The following is an 18,769-nucleotide window of genomic DNA, read 5'->3' on the forward strand; positions in this document are numbered from 1 at the left end:
AGGGCCGTTCTCAGCACTGCCCGGAGAGAGAGGCCAGTTCCCCACACTGCTGGGGGCTGCAGGGGCTCCACGTGTGTGTGTGGCACCCTCAGCACCCCACAGACCAAACCATCCTCCCACACCTCGACTCTCCAGGCAGCAATTGGGATGGCATGCAGCCAAAGGGGAAACTCCACTTTGCTGTATTTCTCAGGTAAAACAGTTTTTGGCATCAGTTCTCCTCCCACTGAGCCACCTCTGTGCCATGCACATTTCTGATGTCTGGGTTATCAAAGTCATCTTTTCCAGGTTGGTTTTTTTTTGCTTTCCTGTTGCACAGATGCTCACGGTGCTCACAACAGGCACCAGAGCTTTGGGATTTTGTCACCCATCTGAGAAATAATAAATTAGGTTTGGAAAATCATTTCCCCCTGGCCTGTCAGTATTTTCCTGAAAAAGGAAGGGCTGGCACTGAAGGGAGCCTGGGGGTCTGGGCATGGCCAGGCACTGCCACCACTTCCCACAACAGGAGATGGGCCATGCATCCCTGAAGAAAACTGGGGAGAGTGGGAAACAAGGAGAATAAACACCACTGATAAAGAGCTGCCCTTGGAGGCTGTCCCACCATGGGAGCCTGCTCTGTTACCCTTTGTTAGGTTGTTTTCATAGAATCCCAGAATGGTTTGGGTTGGAAGAGACCTTAAATTCCATCCAGTGCCAGCCCTGCCATGGCAGGGACACCTCCCACTGTCCCAGGTGCTCCCAGCCCTGTCCAGCCTGGCCTTGGGCACTGCCAGGGATCCAGGGGCAGCCCCAGCTGCTCTGGGCACCCTGTGCCAGGGCCTACCCACCCTGCCAGGGAACAATTCCTAATTCCCAATGTCCCATCCAGCCCTGCCCTCTGGCAGTGGGAGCCATTCCCTGGGTCCTGTCCCTCCATCCTTGTTCCCAGTCCCTCTCCAGCTCTCCTGGAGCCCCTTTAGGGGCTCTGAGCTCTCCCTGGAGCCTTCTCCTCTCCAGGTGAGCACCCCCAGCTCTCCCAGCCTGGTTCCAGAGCTTCCTCCAGCCCTTGGAGCAGCTCCATGACCTCCTCTGCACTCCATGATCTCCATGTCCTGCTTCTTTTGGGAGCTCCAGAGTTTTCCATGCTGAAAATCAGGAAAGCCACAAAGAGCAGGGCACAGGCACTGCCTGGATCTGTGTCCCAGTGCCCTCAGCAGTGGAGTGGTTTCCTGCCCAGCACAGGAGCTGCTCCCTCTGTCCACAGGGATGCAGAAGGAGCAGCAGGAAGAGGCAGCTGACCAAGCAAGAATGGGCTCACTCAGGAAGCTTTAGGACTTCTCTTCATCTGGCATCAACAAGAATCACCTTATTAATAAATTAATTAAGGAATTACTGATAAGGAAGGGGCTGAGTTCCCATGTAAATGTCTGTGGTATTGTCAGCACTGAAGTTTTCCTGAATCTTGCACAATGCTTTGGCTTCATCTGGAGCTTGGGGAATCCACTGCTGATTTTAAGAGGCTGAAGATTTTTGCCACCCTTGCCTGTGTCTCGAGGACGGTGCCTTTGGAGGGACTTCCTATCAGTCCTTCCATCCTGAGTCAGGAATGCTGGAACAATTATTTTGTGTGTGATGCCCAGAACTCTCCTTATTCCCTGCTTGACAGAATCACAGAATATCCTGAGCAGGAAGGGACCACCAGGATCATCAAATGCAGCCCCTGTCCCTGCCCAGCCCCTGTCCCAGCAACCCCAGCCTGGGCATCCCTGGCAGCGCTGCCCAAAGGCTCCTGGAGCTCTGGCAGCCTCGGGGCCGTGCCCATTCCCTGGGGAGCCTGGGCAGTGCCAGCACCCTCTGGGGGAAGAACCTTGCCCTGAGCTCCAGCCTGAGCTGCCCTGGCCCAGCCCCAGCCGTGCCCTGGCTCCTGTCCCTGGCCCAGAGCAGAGATGGGAGCTCTGCCCTCGGCTCCCCCTCTCCAGGATTCCTCTCAGCTTTGCTGCTCCTGCTGGGTCACTGCAGCAGCTCCAGAGGACAATGAGGTGCTCCAAAGTCCTCACCTGGATGCCAAGTGGTCAAAGGAGCCTGGATCTGTCTCTATGGAATAACCCCAATCCTAACAAAGTGCAGGATGAGCTTTTCAATCTTTGACCAGTAACAGGGACAGCTGCCAAAATTTAGCAAACTGATTTTTCCCTAAAATATTTTTATGTTCACAGCTAATGCCAGAGCCCTTTTCTGTGCTGCCTGGGCCAAGTGTGCAGCAAAGTCTCCAAATTTATCCTGAGAGCTCCCACACATCTGGAAGGGATCCAGCACCATGGAGGATTCCCTTCTTGGCTTGCACTGAGCTTACACATTGTCTTTTTCTCTGCTTCACGCCAGCAGAAAAGTCCCCCCAGGACCCTCCATGAACATGCATGGAGTTTCTGTGCAACCTGGAAATAAAAATTCACCCTGATTTCTTTCTTAACAGCAACTGTGCAACAGGAAACATGGATGTTCACAGATCCAAGAGCTGGTGTTAGGTGGCTGAGCAAGGATTTTTGAGAAGTCTTTGGTCTCATTTGTGTCATCAACTATAGCCAAAATAATTAAGAATAGAAATATAGATATATTTTTGATTGCATTTTCCTTTATGGATTCGCTTTTGTTTAATTGGTGATTTTCAAAGATAAATTTCAATATTTCCAAAGGCATTTTTGGAATAAATTTGCACTTTGGCACTGAATTCCCAGTGGGATCTGGTTCCTGGTACTTTTCAGCTCTGGTCATAACATGATTTATTCATTTTACTTGGGGTTTTGTGTTTGCATCCAGTGACTCTGTGTCCACTGTGGTGGCAAGATGGGTTCTTCTTTGGGTAGGTGTCACAGAGAATTTTCCAATTTAAGATCCTTCTTTCCCATCATTTTTGATTTGAGGGAAGCGAGTCTGCCATCACCCCAATAATATTTCTGCCTTACAATGCATAGGTTAAAACCCCTGCAAGGCTGTCAGGTGCTTCCTTCAGCAGAAAGCTCCATCCTCTCATCCAAAAAGAAGCCAAACCCACTTACAGAGAGCTGAATTTGGTACCACCACCTCCAAACCCAGCGTTTCCAGGTGCAGAACATCCTTCCCTCGCCATCTCCTCTAATTTCCCATAGAAATAAAGCAAGTGGCAGTGTCCCCTTGGGCACAGGGGTGGCACAGGGAGCAGGGACGGGCTATTGGCAACTGCTCAGGTCACCAATGAGCCCAGGGAGGGAGGTGCAGGGCAGAAGCCACTTTGGGGCACGCTGCAGTGAGGCTTTTCCACCAGTGCAATCAGAACTCTCATCAAAAAAAAAAAACCAAAACAAAACCAAACCAAAACCATATCAAATCAAAGAAAAACGAGAGAAAATCAAAGCAGAGAATTTAAAGAATTGTTTAAATTCAATGAAACCAACCGTGTCCTATATGTGATGTTGTCATGGATGGATATTTGCAAGATTATTTACAAAGTTTTATATTTTTTTTTTGAGCAGCAGGTGCACAACATACAGACGGAGACATGGTTTTCGCATTGTATGTTGATTGGATGGCGTGATTCAGCAGGTAGATAAGGAAAATAAGGAACAAAAACAGGAAACAAAAGAGAAAATGAGTAATCAGGACAAGCAAAAAGGAAACTCTGAAAAATTTCACTGGAAAAAAACCGTTGGGCTATCGGGGGAGGTGTTATTTTATGGGAACTCCAGAAATAAAAAATGCTTTCAACCAAAAGAGATTCGGAGATCCTTGAGGTAACACAGACAGGGCAGTTGTTATTTGCATTTCAGTTTGTAATGCAAATTTGGAGACAATTCACAAAACACTTCTCAGGATGGCTTTTTATATTTCCAGGCATAGAAATAGATGTCAGTTTGCTAAACACCCACTCAGCCTCCCAAGGCCGACTGTGTCCACAAGGACACCTTCTCCTTAATCCCACCTCTTTTCCCTCATTTCCTGAGGGTAAAAAAACTGACATTCATGCTTTTGCCTGAGGAAATAAAAAAAAAATAGATATTCCACTACAATCACAAAGTAAATTACATGTGACATGACCAGGAAAATTAAAACAAAGCAATTAATCCACACATTTCTTTTCCTTTTGTCTTTACTTCTCAGAGGGTTAAAGGTACCAAACAAGGCTGGTGGAAGCCAAGTCTCTCAAGGTGAGGCCACCCAGGATTATTTACCTTTGGAGAACACTTCTAGCTGGAAAATATGGAGGAAAACAGTGCTGTGGCAACAATTTGTGAGCCTGAGCTCAGTGTCACACCTAGGAAACATCTCCATGGGAACCTGGAGGGTGCTGGGACAGGGACAGCTGCAGGCTGGCAGTCAGGGTCACCTTGTGGCTGTCACCTGGACTTCCCAGCTGAGGAAACTCCGTGGGAATGGCTGCCAGGAGGGTTGGAGGGGCTGAAGGGGCTGCCCCAAGCTCTGCCCAGCTGAGCAGGGGAGGCTGGAGCTGAGGAAGGCACATGGAGAAAGGGCCATTCCCTGTCGAGGACACAGCTGTGGGACTGATCCAAGAGCTCTTCTCCTCTCTGCTCTTTCCCTGCTCCAGGAGAGTGCCCTGAGGTGAGGAAGGTGAGGTGGGCTTGGTTCAGCAGCAGCTGAGTGGATGCTCATCCCCAGCCTTACATGGAATTGCAAAGGGAAAGAGGCTGGGCAGAGGCCACACCTGGGCTGGGCTCTGTGAGAGAGGCACCTCCTGCTCCTCACCTCCATCCCTGCACGTTCACATCTCTGCATCAGCTCTTTCAGCCCTTTTTTCCTTCATTTTTCTAAACTTGGTTCTATTTTGGAACTATTGGTACAAAATTGGATCAGACTGGTTCTGTTGGTTCATTTTTCTACATTGGTTCTTGTGGCAGCAGCTCTCTGGCCACAGAGAGAAACACAACTTTCCCAGGCCTTTCTGGGGAAGGCTGTGAGAAGATCAGAGAAAAGAATGAGAAACAATTCTAATCTTCACTTGCTGCACCTGTTGTTGTGCACATGTGGAATGTGTTATGGAGATTTGTTTACCAAAGGGTGGTTTCTTAATTGGCCAATGGTGATGGTGTTTGGATTAGAGGAGCAATTGGGTCCACCTGTGTTGTGACTATTTGTAAGGGTGATGGGTTTCTTAATTAGTATAAAAAAGTGATTGATCAGCCTTCTGAGAATCACAGAGTCAATGCTATTTATTACCCAGCTGGGGGCCTGCAGTGACAGGGTCTCAGTACCAGAAGTATTTAAAGCAGGTGAAATTGCAGTTCAACAAAATATCCCAAAGCTGGTCACATGGGGCAGGAACAGAGGCCTGCATCCTTCTGCTGCTTTTCCGTCCTCAGGACTGGAAGGGGAGAACCATAAAATCTTGGAATGGTTTGGGTTGGAAGGGACATTAAAGCCCCATCTTCTTCCCCCACCTGCCATGGGCAGGGACCTTCCACTGTCCCAGGTTGCTCCAAGCCCTGTCCAGCCTGGCTTTGAGGGCAGGAAGGTTTTAGTGGCAGTGGAGAGCCTGGTACAAGACCACATCCACTGGCTGAAGTGCAATGAATTCCATTGGGGCATCCTGCCAGCTGCCATTACCAATCCTGTTATCAATCCCATTATCAATCCTATTATCAGTGTGATCTTCAGGGCACCACTGCCAACACCCAGTGCCAGAACAAAGCAGGGGTGTCCAGGCCTGGCCATCAGTGTCCTCTGCAAGCAAGCTGAGCTGCTCAGGGCACGGTGTAGATCCCTCTGATCCCTGTCCATGGTCCCTGTGGGAGGCTGGCATGGATGTGTGTGGCTTAGGGAAGTGTGTGCTGGTGGCTGTCCCCTGGAGATGGAGAGCTGCTGGAGAGAGATCAGGCAGGAGCTGCATCAAAGAAGTGCTGAAAACCAAGTTTAGAAGGAAAAGTGGCAGGGAATGACGACCCATGGGCTATCTCTGTCTGAATGGAAAAGCAGAGAAGGAGATCTGGTGGCTACACAGAAATCAGGGAATTGTTCACATTGGAAAAGAGCTCTGAAATCATTGAGATTCCCCCAGCACTGCCAAGGCCACCATTAAACAGTGTCCCCAAGTGCCACATGCACACAGCTTTCAAATCCCTCCAGGGATGGGGACTCCACCTGTTCCAGTGCCTGACCATCCCTTCCATGAAGCAATTATTCCTAATATCTACCCTGAACTTCCTCTGGAGCTACCTGAGGCTGTTTCCCCTTGCTGCTTTTTACTTGGGAGAAGAGATCAACCCCTCCTGGGTGCTGCAGAAGGGAGAGAATTTAGAGAGAGCAGAGACATGAAGGACTGAGAGCTCAGGGCTGCAGTGGTCCTGGGGACATCTGGCTTTTATATGAGACATATTCATGATCAGCTCCATGTTGGACACTGCCAAGGGAATCTGGTGACTTCCTTCAGAAAATCCTCTTTTAGTACTGAATGGATCCAGTTGCTCATAAACCAAAAAACCTCTTCTTTCCCACCCGGGAGGAGAAGGGAAAGGCACATGGGCCCCTGGGAGCTTAGCCCTGTTGGAGTTTTAGGGGTAATTCCCACAACTCTGTAAAGGTTTTGATGCTGAAATGTCTCAGAGCCCAGCCTGATCCAGTTCCCTGGCTGGGCTGTGCTGTGGGAGCTGGAGGGAGAGGCAATGTCCCCTGAACTGAGCAGGGAAGGGCAACACCGTGGCTGCTCCTTGCCTGTGAAATAGCTCCAAAAATGAGGATCTTAGCAGCATGTGGGCTTGGTGTCGAGAAGTAGAAACCTTCCTGAAGGAGAAGACACCAGTCTGGGAGCAACCAGAGGCTCCCTTACCCTGTGTGAGCTGTCAGTGCTGCTTCCTCCAAGGAAACGTGGCCAAAGTGGGGCAGGAAAAGCTTCAGTCTGTTTGTGGCTGACTTGCAAATATTTTCACAAATTTTCAAACCATGGCAAAAGTTTGGGTGCCCCTTGGCAAGAAAACACATCCCATGGCAGAGGGAGTGGGGACAAGCACCCTGTGCCTTCCCACAGCACTCAGAGAGGGTGAGCTGAGAAACTTCAGCCTGGCTGCACTGAAAACAAAATCCAAAGTCTACAACATAGGATTCACCAGCAGATAAATGAACATCATTTGTATGGGGAAGCAAACCTGGGGGGTTGTGCATTATTTTGTACCAAGGAGGTTAAATAAAAATGCATTTTGTTAGAAACAGTCACATGGTCTTCACCACCACCTGTAAAGGAATGTGAGGAGCACAGTTCTGAGCACACACAAAACAGATCTACAGGCAAACCCCTGGGACTGAGGAAAAAAGTTATGGTCAAGTTCAAATTCATCACACTCTGATACATCATCAGCTACAGCATGCACTGGGAGAGGAGAGGAGCAATTTATACATCAGGTAATATCAGACTGTCAGGGATTGAGACAGACATTGGCTGCCCTTAAGGAAAAATCCTTCAGAATTTAATGATGAGTCTGGGCACTTTGTGAGATGTACAAGGCTTGTTAGCAGGGAGACAGCAGCCCTTGTAGGGCTGGCCAGAAATCCTATGTGAAAGCTGTTTGTTTATTCATTGCCCTACAGAGCTTTTGTGACAAGAACATTCCCCCAGTCCAGACTCTTCACCTCTTCCTTTCCCTGTGTCCCTGTCACTTCCCTTCACCCTCACCCTGCCCTGTGACCCACACTGGGCAGGAACCCCAAGGGCCAGACACATGCCCTGCAAAAAACCTCCCACTTTAACACAGCAGAATCCCTTTAGTCTTTTCCCTCTCTAAATTCAGCAGGATTTTTCCATGAACAGGCAGAAAAGGCCTGGGGATGGAGTAGTTTGCTGCAGGAGAGAGGGAGCTGCTTCCTGGCAGAGTCACGAGCACTGTGCTTCTCATGAGAGCCTTCCCTCTTTGGGGCAGACAGCTGTGCTCAGCTGAGCTCATGGAACAGGGTCAGCCAAGGCCATCATGACTCCCAGAGGCAGCTCCAGGGAATAAGGCTGGTAGGGAGAAGGTTCAGTGTCTTGACAGGGCACAGCTTTGTTTATAAATGAAATAAATTGAGCAAACTGTACTTACCGCAATCTCTGTTACTAAAATATCAGTAATACTTCCCAACACTGTTACAAAATCAAAGACATTCCAGGCATCTCGGAAATAATTCTGCCAAATGAGAACACAAGGGAAATAGAGGGATCCAGGGGTTATTATTTTTTTGCCAGCACAGGTCAGGGATTTTTTTGTTTGTTTTTAAATGTGCATCATGAAATGTGAACATTTCAAGAGGGGAAAGAGGTGGAAGGGAAGAAGGAGGGCACCTACCAGCACACCAAAGGCAATGATCTTCAGCACACATTCCATGGAAAACATGGATGTAAACACAATATTCAGGCATTTCAGCATTTCTTCGTATGCTTCTGGAGCATCATAGAACTAAAGCAGGATGGAAGAAGGGCTGTTACTGGAAGATCACTGACAAGAGTAAAACCTTGCCCAGCTGATTCCTGCTCATTTTAGTTAGGATTCTGTGCTCAATTTGAGCAGGATTTGGGGTTACAACACAATTATTCCTGTCTCTCTTGCTCCATCCTGTACTGAGGGGGCAGCTGGAATATCCCCAGCAGTGGAGACTGTTGCTGAGGGACATCCCCCTATGAGCACACACGGACCAGGAGGGAGGAAGGGCATTTTCCAACCCAGAGGACAAGTGCAGAACTGTTTCTTCCACTAATATGGGGCCTCCTTGATTGTGAAGATACTCTAAGACAGGCAAGGGATAGGAGGGGACATCATCTACCTGTGTCTCTTCCCCCACTCTGGATCACATCCCAGGAGCCTGATGCTGTTCCAAAATTGAGTAATTTCACAGAATAATAGAATGTCTTGGGTTGGAAGGGACCTTAAATTCCATCCAGTGCCACCCCTGCCATGGCAGGGACACCTCCCACTGTCCCAGGTGCTCCCAGCCCTGTCCAGCCTGGCCTTGGGCACTGCCAGGGATCCAGGGGCAGCCCCAGCTGCTCTGGGCACCTGTGCCAGGGCCTGCCCACCCTCCCAAGGGAGAATTCCTTCCCAATATCCCATCTAAACCTACTCTGTTTCAGTTTGAATTCCCATGGCCTGACTGGACTTTGAGCAGCCCCAAGACCCTGCTCTGCAGGAGAAAGCTCAGGCTGGGCTGGAGATCAGGACCTGCAGATCCCAGTTCCCATCCCATGGTCACACACTCAAAGGGGCTGAGCCCAACCACCACTCTGCAGGAAACCCCATGGTGGGATCTCATCCCAGCTAATCCACCTCCCTCAGGGGCCACAGGAATCCCACCAGGCACACAGGGAGTGGTGGCTGCTCTGCTGAGCCCCCCCAGCTTTCAAGGTGAGAGTCTCTCCAGCCAACAGCCCAAAATTCCAAGATTCAGGGAGATCCCACTCACCTTCATCATGAGGACGATGGTGTTGAGAGCAATCATGACCATGATAAAGTACTCAAAGGGAGGGGACACCACGAATTTCCACATCTTGTACTGGAAGGATTGCTTGTTCTGAGGCATGTAGCGGGTCAGGGGCTTGGCACTTATGGCAAAGTCTATGCAGGCCCTCTACAAAACAAAAAGGGGATGAAAAGGTGCCACAAAAAGGGCTGGAAGTCTTTATCCATCAGGATATGGCTGGGAGAGTGAGCAGAGCATTAACACCAAGTGAGTACTGGCTGTTCCTGTAAAATGCAGCAGAGGATCCCCAGATCCTCATCCATTCTCCTGGAATATTTACCCTATAACTTTCCTATGTCTCCTGCAGTCCTACCACATTCTATTAGAGCCCAGCTTCTCCTAGGTCCTGATCCCTTCACACTTCCAAAAACATTTCCAATTCCTCCTGATGGGTGATTATAGGAACCAGAGGATTGGTAAAGATGTTATTTGTGGTTTTTAAAAAGTATTGTGGAACTTGGGTGTGTCCTCACACACGGCAACACCCGAAGAGCTCAGAATGTTTCATAAAATGAGAACTGAATTTACCAATAAATTATCCACCAAAAACTCTTGGGGGAACTCTCAGAGATCCCCTTCACTGGCTATTTCTGTTCACTTTATTATGGATATAAAACTGTGATAAAAATTGCTTTCTACAAGAGGTTTTGATTCTGGAGCGTTTTCTCAACTTGAATTTACATAAAAATTGCAAGTCTGAAATCACTTTCTGTTCAGTTGGAAAATAACATGGGTAAAGCTCTCTAAACATTCTGCTTTATTTTGGACTTTTTGTTCATTTAGACAAACAAGGAACTAATTAAAAATCACTTAAAAATTCATCTCTTTTCATCAAAAATCAGGCTCCAGTTTCAAAATATATGAAAAGAGATGGTTCTTCCCAAAAGAGGTCATTGAGGCTGTGGGACCCTGGAGGAAGGATGCTGCAGATGCTAAAAATCTGCATGGATTGCGAAGGAAACTGGATACACCCATGGCAGGAAGATACACAGATGCCAGTAACTAAAGAAAAACCAGCTCAGGAGGTCCCTGAGTGGAAAACAATGGTATTTTGGGGGGTTTTAAAGAAAAGCCTCACAGCTTCTTCTGCCCTGGTCTTGCACTCTTCTCAAGGCATCTCCTTTGGGCTGTTGCAAGGAGGAAAAATCCCAGCCAGGCACAAAATTAACCTGGAGAGAAGAATTTTCACAGTAGTTGAACCTCAGTTTGGTTTCTGAGGTCTGCCCTCAAGGTTTGCCTCCTTCTACCCCTCCACACTCAAGCAAACATAAAATCATGGAATGGTTTGGGCTGGAAAGGACCTTAAGGCCCATCCACTGCCATCCCTGCCATGGCAGGGACACCTTCCACTGTCCCAGGCTGCTCCAAGCCCCATCCAGCCGGGCCTTGGGCACTGCCAGGGATGGGACAGCTTCTGCCAGGGCCTCCCCATCCTCACTGTGGTGTGGTCCAGGGGGATGTGTGACAGTGGTTCCCAACAGGAAGCACTTGGGGACTCTCCCTGGGTGTTTTTTTTATGCAGAAGCTGAAACAGCCACTCATTTCTTTGGTCTCTACACCACACACCCTCCAATAACCACTGCTCTCCAATCCCCCAGCACAGGGGGAACAGGGGGTGGACTTCCACCAGCACCCAGGGGCTCTGAAGCCCCTGGAACACCAACTCTGGAGTCACAAGAGGTGGGTACCTCGTTTTTCTCGAGGCTGCACTCTGACATCACTTTATCTCCTTGCTCCTGGAAGGTGATGATGATTAACGCCACAAAGATGTTGACAAAGAAAAAAGGGAAGACAACAAAATACACCACGTAAAAGATGGACATTTCCATCCTGTAGCCAGGGCTGGGCCCCTGTTCCTCGTAGGTGGCATCCACCGAGTGCTTCAGCACACTGCAAGCAAATGCAAAGAGAGAGGAAAGGTCAACACAATCCCTGGGAAGCACCAAGGACCCCCTGAGAATCACTCCCTGGCCTTCACTCACGTGCAGGGTTTTCCACATATGCTCAGGAAAAGCTTGCTCCCACCCACGAGGCTGGGAAGAAGTTTTCCTTGAGGATATTTTTAGGGAAACCCTTTGTTCTCACCATTCTGCAGAATGGTGGAGATTTGCTGTGCCCAGATCCACTGATCCCCCCTGACCTCCCAAAGGGGAGAGGATCCAGCTGGATCTGGCTTCTCTTCTCTGGTCAACAGGGATGGAGTAAGAGTGGGAAAAGAGAGGTGTTGATGACATCCAAATAGGGGAACACAGTGAGGGACTGGAAAAGGGAGGCTGATGCTGTTTTAGTCTTTATTTTATGAAAGAGTTGAACGTGGAGGCGGGGAAGCCCTGGCCACACACTGCACTCCACGTGTCCCAAAATAAAGTCATGTGCTGAACAGGAAAAGTCATTTGGGGCCTGTCACACCCAGCAGACTTTCAGCAGAGCTCACAGCACTTTTTCCCCTTCATTTTCTGCCATTTCCATTATCAGTTTTACCCCTGACAAAGATGTGTGAGTCCAAAAGCCTGAAGCAAGAACTGAAAACTTTCTGAGAAAATGCAGAGCTCTGCCTGCTGGTTCACCCAATAATCACACAAAACTTAGCTGATAAAAGACTTTTCTCATTTCTCAGGTCACCTGCTGTCCCTCAGAGCTCTGGGGACCTGCTTTACCTGCACCATCAGCCCCTGCCACTGCCATGTACTCACGTTGGCCACCCTTCCCCTGTGGACACGGTGAAGAGCGTGAGCAGAGCCCAGAGCACGTTGTCATAGTGGAACTCGTATTTTTTCCATTCCCTCGGCTGTGCCTCCACCTCATTTTTTTCATAATCGAGGTACTGACCCCTAGGAAAAAGAGATTTGGAGCCAATGAGAGAATTAAAGCAGATCAGGCATTTCTTAGCACTCAGGAGTGTTGGAAAGCCCCAGCAGCGCAGTCTGGACTGTGCTGTGGGTAAAAGACAAAGGGACTCCCTCAAAGTCCATGACAGAAGTTAAAGCCAATTTTTGAGCCAGTTCTAGCCATGGGAACTGGACCTGAGGTGTGAAAATGAAAAAGGTTTTAATCAGGGCATTCATTCATTCATTAGACAAAGCCAGCCATTAACACCATGCCTGCCTCTCAACTGTCTGACCCCACAGGAAACTTCTGCTTGATGGGGAAACATCTCTGCCTCCTACTCGAGGGTCGGATCTAATTCCTAAATGTATCCCACTCTGAGGGGCCTGGCATGTGGAGAACCCTCTCCAATCTACCCTAGTCTGTAATTTCACATCCCTTTCCGTAATTTAGCTGCATTTTTCTAAGGAAGAACTGTACTGACAGCCCCTGGGACCCCACCAGGGACGAGCCCTGCAGGTGCCAGGCAGCAGGAGAAGGATGGGCAGAGCAGGACAGTGCTGAGGAGGTGCTTTGGGTGCCAAGAAAAAAGCTAATGAGATGCACAACACACCTTGCCAGCCTGCTGGGAAGAACAAAGCATGACAGGGCTTTTAAGATATTCACATCCTGTCCCTGTCCTTGCTAATTAGTAGCTCTTTAACGTCCCACGCTTCTGATTATTTATTCAGTGTGTTTTTCTAATTCATAAGAGCTCTAAGAATGGAGGCAACAGGTGGAAAGAGGAGTCACACTATCACAATCCCTTCTCAAACATCACACTCAGCTTTCCCAGAAAGGAAGCTGCCTCCCCTCTATCCTGAAGATCAGAGGCAGGAATGACAGAGCTGCTAAAGAAAAAGAAGGGGAAATTCACTTCCAGGGTACCTGAGCTGAATCATTGCTCTTATTTACAGGAGACTCTTCCCACTGAGCAAATGCCTGCCTTTGGGCCAGCCTGGGGAGCTGGAGGGAGCTGCTCCCTGCCATTCCCTGCTCCCAGCTGTACCTGCAGTCCTTCTCCAGCTCCTTGGACTCGTCCGTGCAGTAGAAGAAGCGGCCCTTGAAGAGCTGCACGGCGATGACGGCGAAGATGAACATGAAGAGCATGTAAACAATGAGGATGTTGAGGACGTTCTTCAGGGAGTTCACCACGCAGTCAAAGACAGCCTGGGGGTGCAGGGGGACAAGGTCAAGGGGTGGGAAGAAAGGAAGAGTTCATCCAAAATCTTGGCACCACCATTTAATCACACTCAGGGAATCACAGAAGGGTTTGGGCTGGAAGGAATCTTGAAGATCATCTCATTCCCACCTCCCACTGTCCCAGCCTGCTCCAAGCCCCATCCAGCCTGGCCTTAGACACTTCCAGGGATCCAGGGGCAGCCACCCTGTGCCAGGGCCTGCCCACCCTCACAGGGAACAATTCCTTCCCAATATCCCACCTAAATCTCTCTCATTTGGGACTCATTACCCATCCCACCACCCAAGGATGCTTCAATGGATTTTTGCTTCCCAAACACTTCCCAAAGCTGCGAGAAATAACTCCAGCTTCCTTCATCTCCTGCTTTATCCACAACTTTGGCTGTGCCACTGAATCTTCTGATGCTGCTCATAACATTTATAAAGACAATCACAGCTTGTCAAGACAATATTAGTCCTGAGCAAATATTTCATTATAAAATGAAAATTGCACTGGTTTGGATTTTAATTCCAGTGGTTGGACAAAAACTATTGGAATAATAAGGAAAAAATACCAGAAACAGAACAACCAAATGCTTTGAATAAATATTTTTATAAAGAGCTGTCTGTCAAAATGAGGTGTGACTAATGTAGTCAGCATGTGCACTCCCAAGTTCCCTACAAAGAACTCCTCAAATCCATTTCCTACGTGGGTATGAGGCCCTGATTCATTACAAGTAATTTGCACTTTCATTTTAGACAGAAGTTTGTCATAATACCAGAAATTGAGCAGTCCCTGCCCGAGCACAGGGTTTGTACAATCCTGCTTCTGTTCCTCTGAATGGAAGTGAATCTTTCACAGAATTACTCCTGATGCACCTGTCTTAGCTTGCAAATGTGAGACCTGGCAGGAGGTGTCAATTCTATCGTTATTTTCTGCTAATGGGTCAGCCCTGAAAAACCAGGTGGGGCACTTTATCTCTTCCAGGACCCATTCTCCCTCCAGGAGGGAGGGGAGGAATCTGTTGTTCATGGCCACTGAGTGTCCCTGCAGGGCTGATCCAATTCCAGCATCCCATGGGGAGATGCTGCATTGCCCAGGGCAGGAGCCAAGCATTCCTACCTGGATCCAATGTGAGCCTGGCACAGCACAGCAGCCTTTGCCCAGTGCATTGCCAGAGGAGCAGCTTCTACTGCCCTGCATGGCCAGAGGGAGCCCAGGCCCATCTCCAGCAGCCCTGGAGCTGCAGAGGAAAACTCCCCCCTTGTGCAGGATCCCTGCTCCAGCAGAGCCACAGCTGGCACTGCAGGAGGGCTGAGCCCCCATGGGATGGGGCTGTGCCACCCCCTGACACACAGGGGGCAGGGACTGCTCTGACTCTGACTTAGTGTTGTTGTTGTTTTGTTGTTGTTTTCAATTACTGCAGTTTAATTTTAATTTTCCTACTAACGAACTATCATTCTTACTCCTATATCTTTACCTGAGAGCCCCTTAATTTCAAAATTATAACAATTCAGAGGGAGGGGGTTTACATTTTCCATTTCAGGGGAGGCTCCTGCCTTCCTTAGCAGATACCTGGCTTTTCAAACCAAGACAGCAACCTAGGAATCCTGATGGAAAGCCCTCTGATCAACCCAGAAATCCTGATGGAAATCCCTGCAATCAACACAGAGATCCTGATGGAAATCCCTCCAATCAACCCAGAAATCCTGATGGAAATCTCTGATCAGCTCTGAAATCCTGATGGAAATCCCTCTGATCAACCCAGAAATCCTGATGGAAATCCCTCTGATTGGCCCCAAAATCCTGATGGAAATCCCTCCAATCAACCCAGAAATCCTGATGGAAATCCCTCTGATCAACCCAGAAATTCTGATGGAAATCTCTGATCAGCTCTGAAATCCTGATGGAAATCCCTCTGATGGGCCCCAAAATCCTGATGGAAATCCCTCTGAGCAGCCCAGAAATCCTACATGAAATTTCTACATGGTTCCACATTAATGTTCCTTTTTAGATAAATTTAGTGAGCATAAAATTAAAATTATTTAAGCATGAATAGTGGGCTCAGACAAAAGCAAATCTACAGAACAGCTGACCCTTATTTTGTGTATTTTGACAGAAATTGTCAAACACATTTTCCCCCTTCCAAATCATTCATTGCTTTTTCCCCAGCTCTCACAGAAAACAGCCCACAAAAGGTATTGAAGAATCCCTAAACCTCAGAAATTATTGAGTTTTGTTAACTCCTTCCATTCTCTCTTTGCAGGGCCTGGCTGTTCCTCAAATTGTTGGTGCTGGATGAGTAATCCCAGGCAATTAAATTTATTTTATTTTTTAGATCAGTGCTCTAGGGATAAATGCCTGAACTATGGATTCTTTAATAGAAAGATGAATAAATTAAAGCTTCTCCTATAGCAATGACAAATCTCTTTGGACAGCCTGTGGAAAACCTTGCAATATTCATGTTAAATTCTCTAGGGAAAGCCAAACCCTTCCAACCCCATTTTCTCCTTTATCACATTGAAGACCATCCCGCTTATGAACTGTAATTTAATTTATTTGCATTCTTTTTTTTCTATTTGTAGAGGTATTATTTTCATGTGGATTCACAAAAATCCCCAACATTATCCACGATGTTGTCAAAAGCACCCAAGTGCTTGACATTTGCTCCACATCTGCCCAGCTCTTTGTGCTCATCTGGCTAAAATATTCATTGCAATGAAATAAAAGCAACAGAAACAACTTGGATTAAGTGGAGTCCACCAACTTCCACTCAGACCAGCCAGAAACCTCCAGAGAAGGAAAAATTTGGGTTATTTTCTAACCTTTAGCTTTGGCAGACGTTTTATGGTCTTCAGAGGCCTGAGCACACGCAGGACCCGCAGGGACTTGATGGTGTTGATGTCCTTGCCTTTGGTTCCTCTGCAAGGGAGAGAAAGGCACAAGAACAACAGAGGGAATTGTTTGCTCCCCAGGCCACTCACTGGGATATTTGTGGGCATCCAGGGTGGCTTTGGTGGTGGAACTGGTTGGGTTTGGGGATGTTTTGATGGGTTTCGTGTCCATCCTCACCAGCGCTGCAGGCAGGATAACCCAACCTCACCTGGGGTGTCTCCAGCAGCACAGAGGAGAAGGCTGGGGTGGACAGGGTCCTGGCAGGGCTCAGCCACATGTGCTGGCCAGGCTTTGTCACCTCCCAGCCACTCACCAGGACCTTGGGCCCTTCCTGCCCCAACTCCACACCTGGACAACGCTCCCAGCCAGGGCAGCAGCACCGGGACAGGAGGCTCAGCTCCTCCATCCCATTCCCAGCAGGAGAAGGGACAAAGCCACACAAGGCTCTTCCCTCCCAGCTGGATGAGGCCAGGGGTGTTTCTGGATGAGGCCAGGGGTGTTTCTGGATGAGGCAGGGGGTGTTTCTGGATGAGGCAGGGTGTGTTTCTCCGTGCACTTCTCTGGCAGGAACATTGTGCCAAGAGGGTCTGGGAGCCTTCCTGATGAGGGACAGAGCTCTCCTGGGCATCAGAGCCTGTTCCCTCATCCCTGAGTCTCCCGTGGAGGACATGCCACCAATCCCATGCAGGAACATGTAATATGGCAATATATTACATGCCTGGAACAGTGCTGGGGCAACTCCCCACTCAGGCATGCAGGTGCTGTCAGCCCCCCACTTTTGGGGTTTAGGTTTTGTTAAAACCAAGTGCAAGGTCAAGAACATTCCTCTTGTTAACATCAAGAGGGGTTTTAGGGCAAGGACAGAGCCCCTTTCCTCGTGCACTTCCAAAATAGAGAAACACAAGAAGACAACAGGAACATCTTCTTCCAACCCCATGGCAAAACAACGACATTCCCTTTGCTTCATATGGAGTGGAAAATGGGATGGAAATCTGGAACAGAGTTTTATTCATGGCTGGAGATTTGGGTCTGGGACTGTGCTGGGGGAACACAGGTGGGAATGAAGAACGTGTGGGACAGATGCTGACACACCTATTCTGGACATTCCTCTTCTCCAAGAGGGAAATAAAGGAAGTACGAGAGGCACGAGAGACCCACGAAGGTTTGGGGAGGACTGCAAAGCTTCCCCCAGCCTGCCCCACATCCTGTGCTGAGGGAGGAGCACCAAGAGTGGAGGAAACCACCCAGTTTTGTGGCTGCTGAGCCTGCTCAGCCCTGGAAAGGGAATTTTTGGAAATCCATCCACTTCCAAAGGATGAAGAACTCCCTGCTAACCCCATACTACTCAATAGTAAGGCTGGACCAGAACCTCCAGCCCAACCCCACAGCCCTGCCTCAGCTCCAGTCCCTTTGTCCCATTCCCAGGCATTGCAGGTGTCTGGAAATGCAGTAAGAGGGACACACAGGAATTTTTGGAAGGCTGTGGGCTGTATCCCAGCATGTATAACTTGAGGAGAAATTTCCTGTCCATAAGGTTTAGTAGAAGTGGAGGAGAGGGGGAATGGCATGGACAGATCCCTATCTTCTCCCTTTCTCACCCTTCAGGGCTCTTTTAGGGCCATTTTAATCCATCACAGCTGGACCCTGAGCATGACATGGCTCTAAACCCAGGCATTGGATTTACTCCCAGAGCTACAGGACTGATTCAAAGCCACAAAATTTTTTTTGATTCTCATTAGACATCTTTTATCTGCCCTAGATGAAACAGGCACTGCCAGCAGAGTTTTTTCTGCCTTTCTTGTCAGGTTTTAGCAGAGCTGAAGGTCTGGCCTAGGCTTGGCTTTGCAGATTTGCTTTCAGCTCAGTGTCCCTGCCATGGTCACCTTGGTGTCACCAGAGCTGACCTGCAGCTCCCTGGTGTGACTCTCAGCAGTGCCCTGGCTGCAGGACAGTTTGTTCAGCCTCTCCAGGAGGATGGGAAGGGCAGCAGGGAAGCAAAAGGGGAAAGGGGTCATGGCCAAGGAGATGCCCCAGCAGATCCCACCTGTCCCCAGATCCCACCCCATGCCCTGGGCTGTCCCCTCTGCCAGGCCAGGCCAATCCTGCCCTGCTCCTGCGGACAGCCAGGGGAGGTGGGAGCTGAGGAGGGCAGGGCTGAGGGAGGAGTGAAGGGGAGACCCTTTAGGGCCATGTGGCATCTTGGGGCAGCAGGAAGGGAAGGGGTGGGACATGGGGACAGCGAGCCCAGAGCTCTGCTCCATCCCCACCAGGCACAGCCACACTTCTGCTGGGCCCATCAGCACCTCCAGCTTTCCTAGAGAGAAGAGAAACCTCTGCTTTCCTCGAGAGAAGAAAGAACCAAGTGCCAAATGTCCTGGA

At 49.0% G+C, this 18,769-nt stretch overlaps 1 protein-coding gene across 11 annotated transcripts in view; it reads right to left on the minus strand.

Annotated features, from left to right (window-relative positions):
• CACNA1B (calcium voltage-gated channel subunit alpha1 B) overlaps positions 1–18,769 on the minus strand; it is a 334,736-nt gene that overhangs the window by 48,686 nt on the left and 267,281 nt on the right. For all 11 annotated transcript variants that reach the window (XM_071453699.1, XM_071453697.1, XM_071453694.1 and 8 more), the window contains 7 exons: positions 16,321–16,417; positions 13,325–13,485; positions 12,144–12,281; positions 11,139–11,340; positions 9,394–9,558; positions 8,283–8,393; positions 8,040–8,123 (listed from right to left, as the gene is read on the minus strand). In XM_071453699.1, the coding sequence (XP_071309800.1) occupies positions 8,040–8,123; positions 8,283–8,393; positions 9,394–9,558; positions 11,139–11,340; positions 12,144–12,281; positions 13,325–13,485; positions 16,321–16,417 (958 nt within the window). The remainder of the gene's footprint in view (positions 1–8,039; positions 8,124–8,282; positions 8,394–9,393; positions 9,559–11,138; positions 11,341–12,143; positions 12,282–13,324; positions 13,486–16,320; positions 16,418–18,769) is intronic.

This window comes from Agelaius tricolor, unplaced genomic scaffold, assembly GCF_023055355.1.
Source record: "Agelaius tricolor isolate 1412-34295 unplaced genomic scaffold, bAgeTri1.0.p SCAF_37, whole genome shotgun sequence".
Lineage (NCBI taxonomy): Eukaryota > Metazoa > Chordata > Aves > Passeriformes > Icteridae > Agelaius > Agelaius tricolor.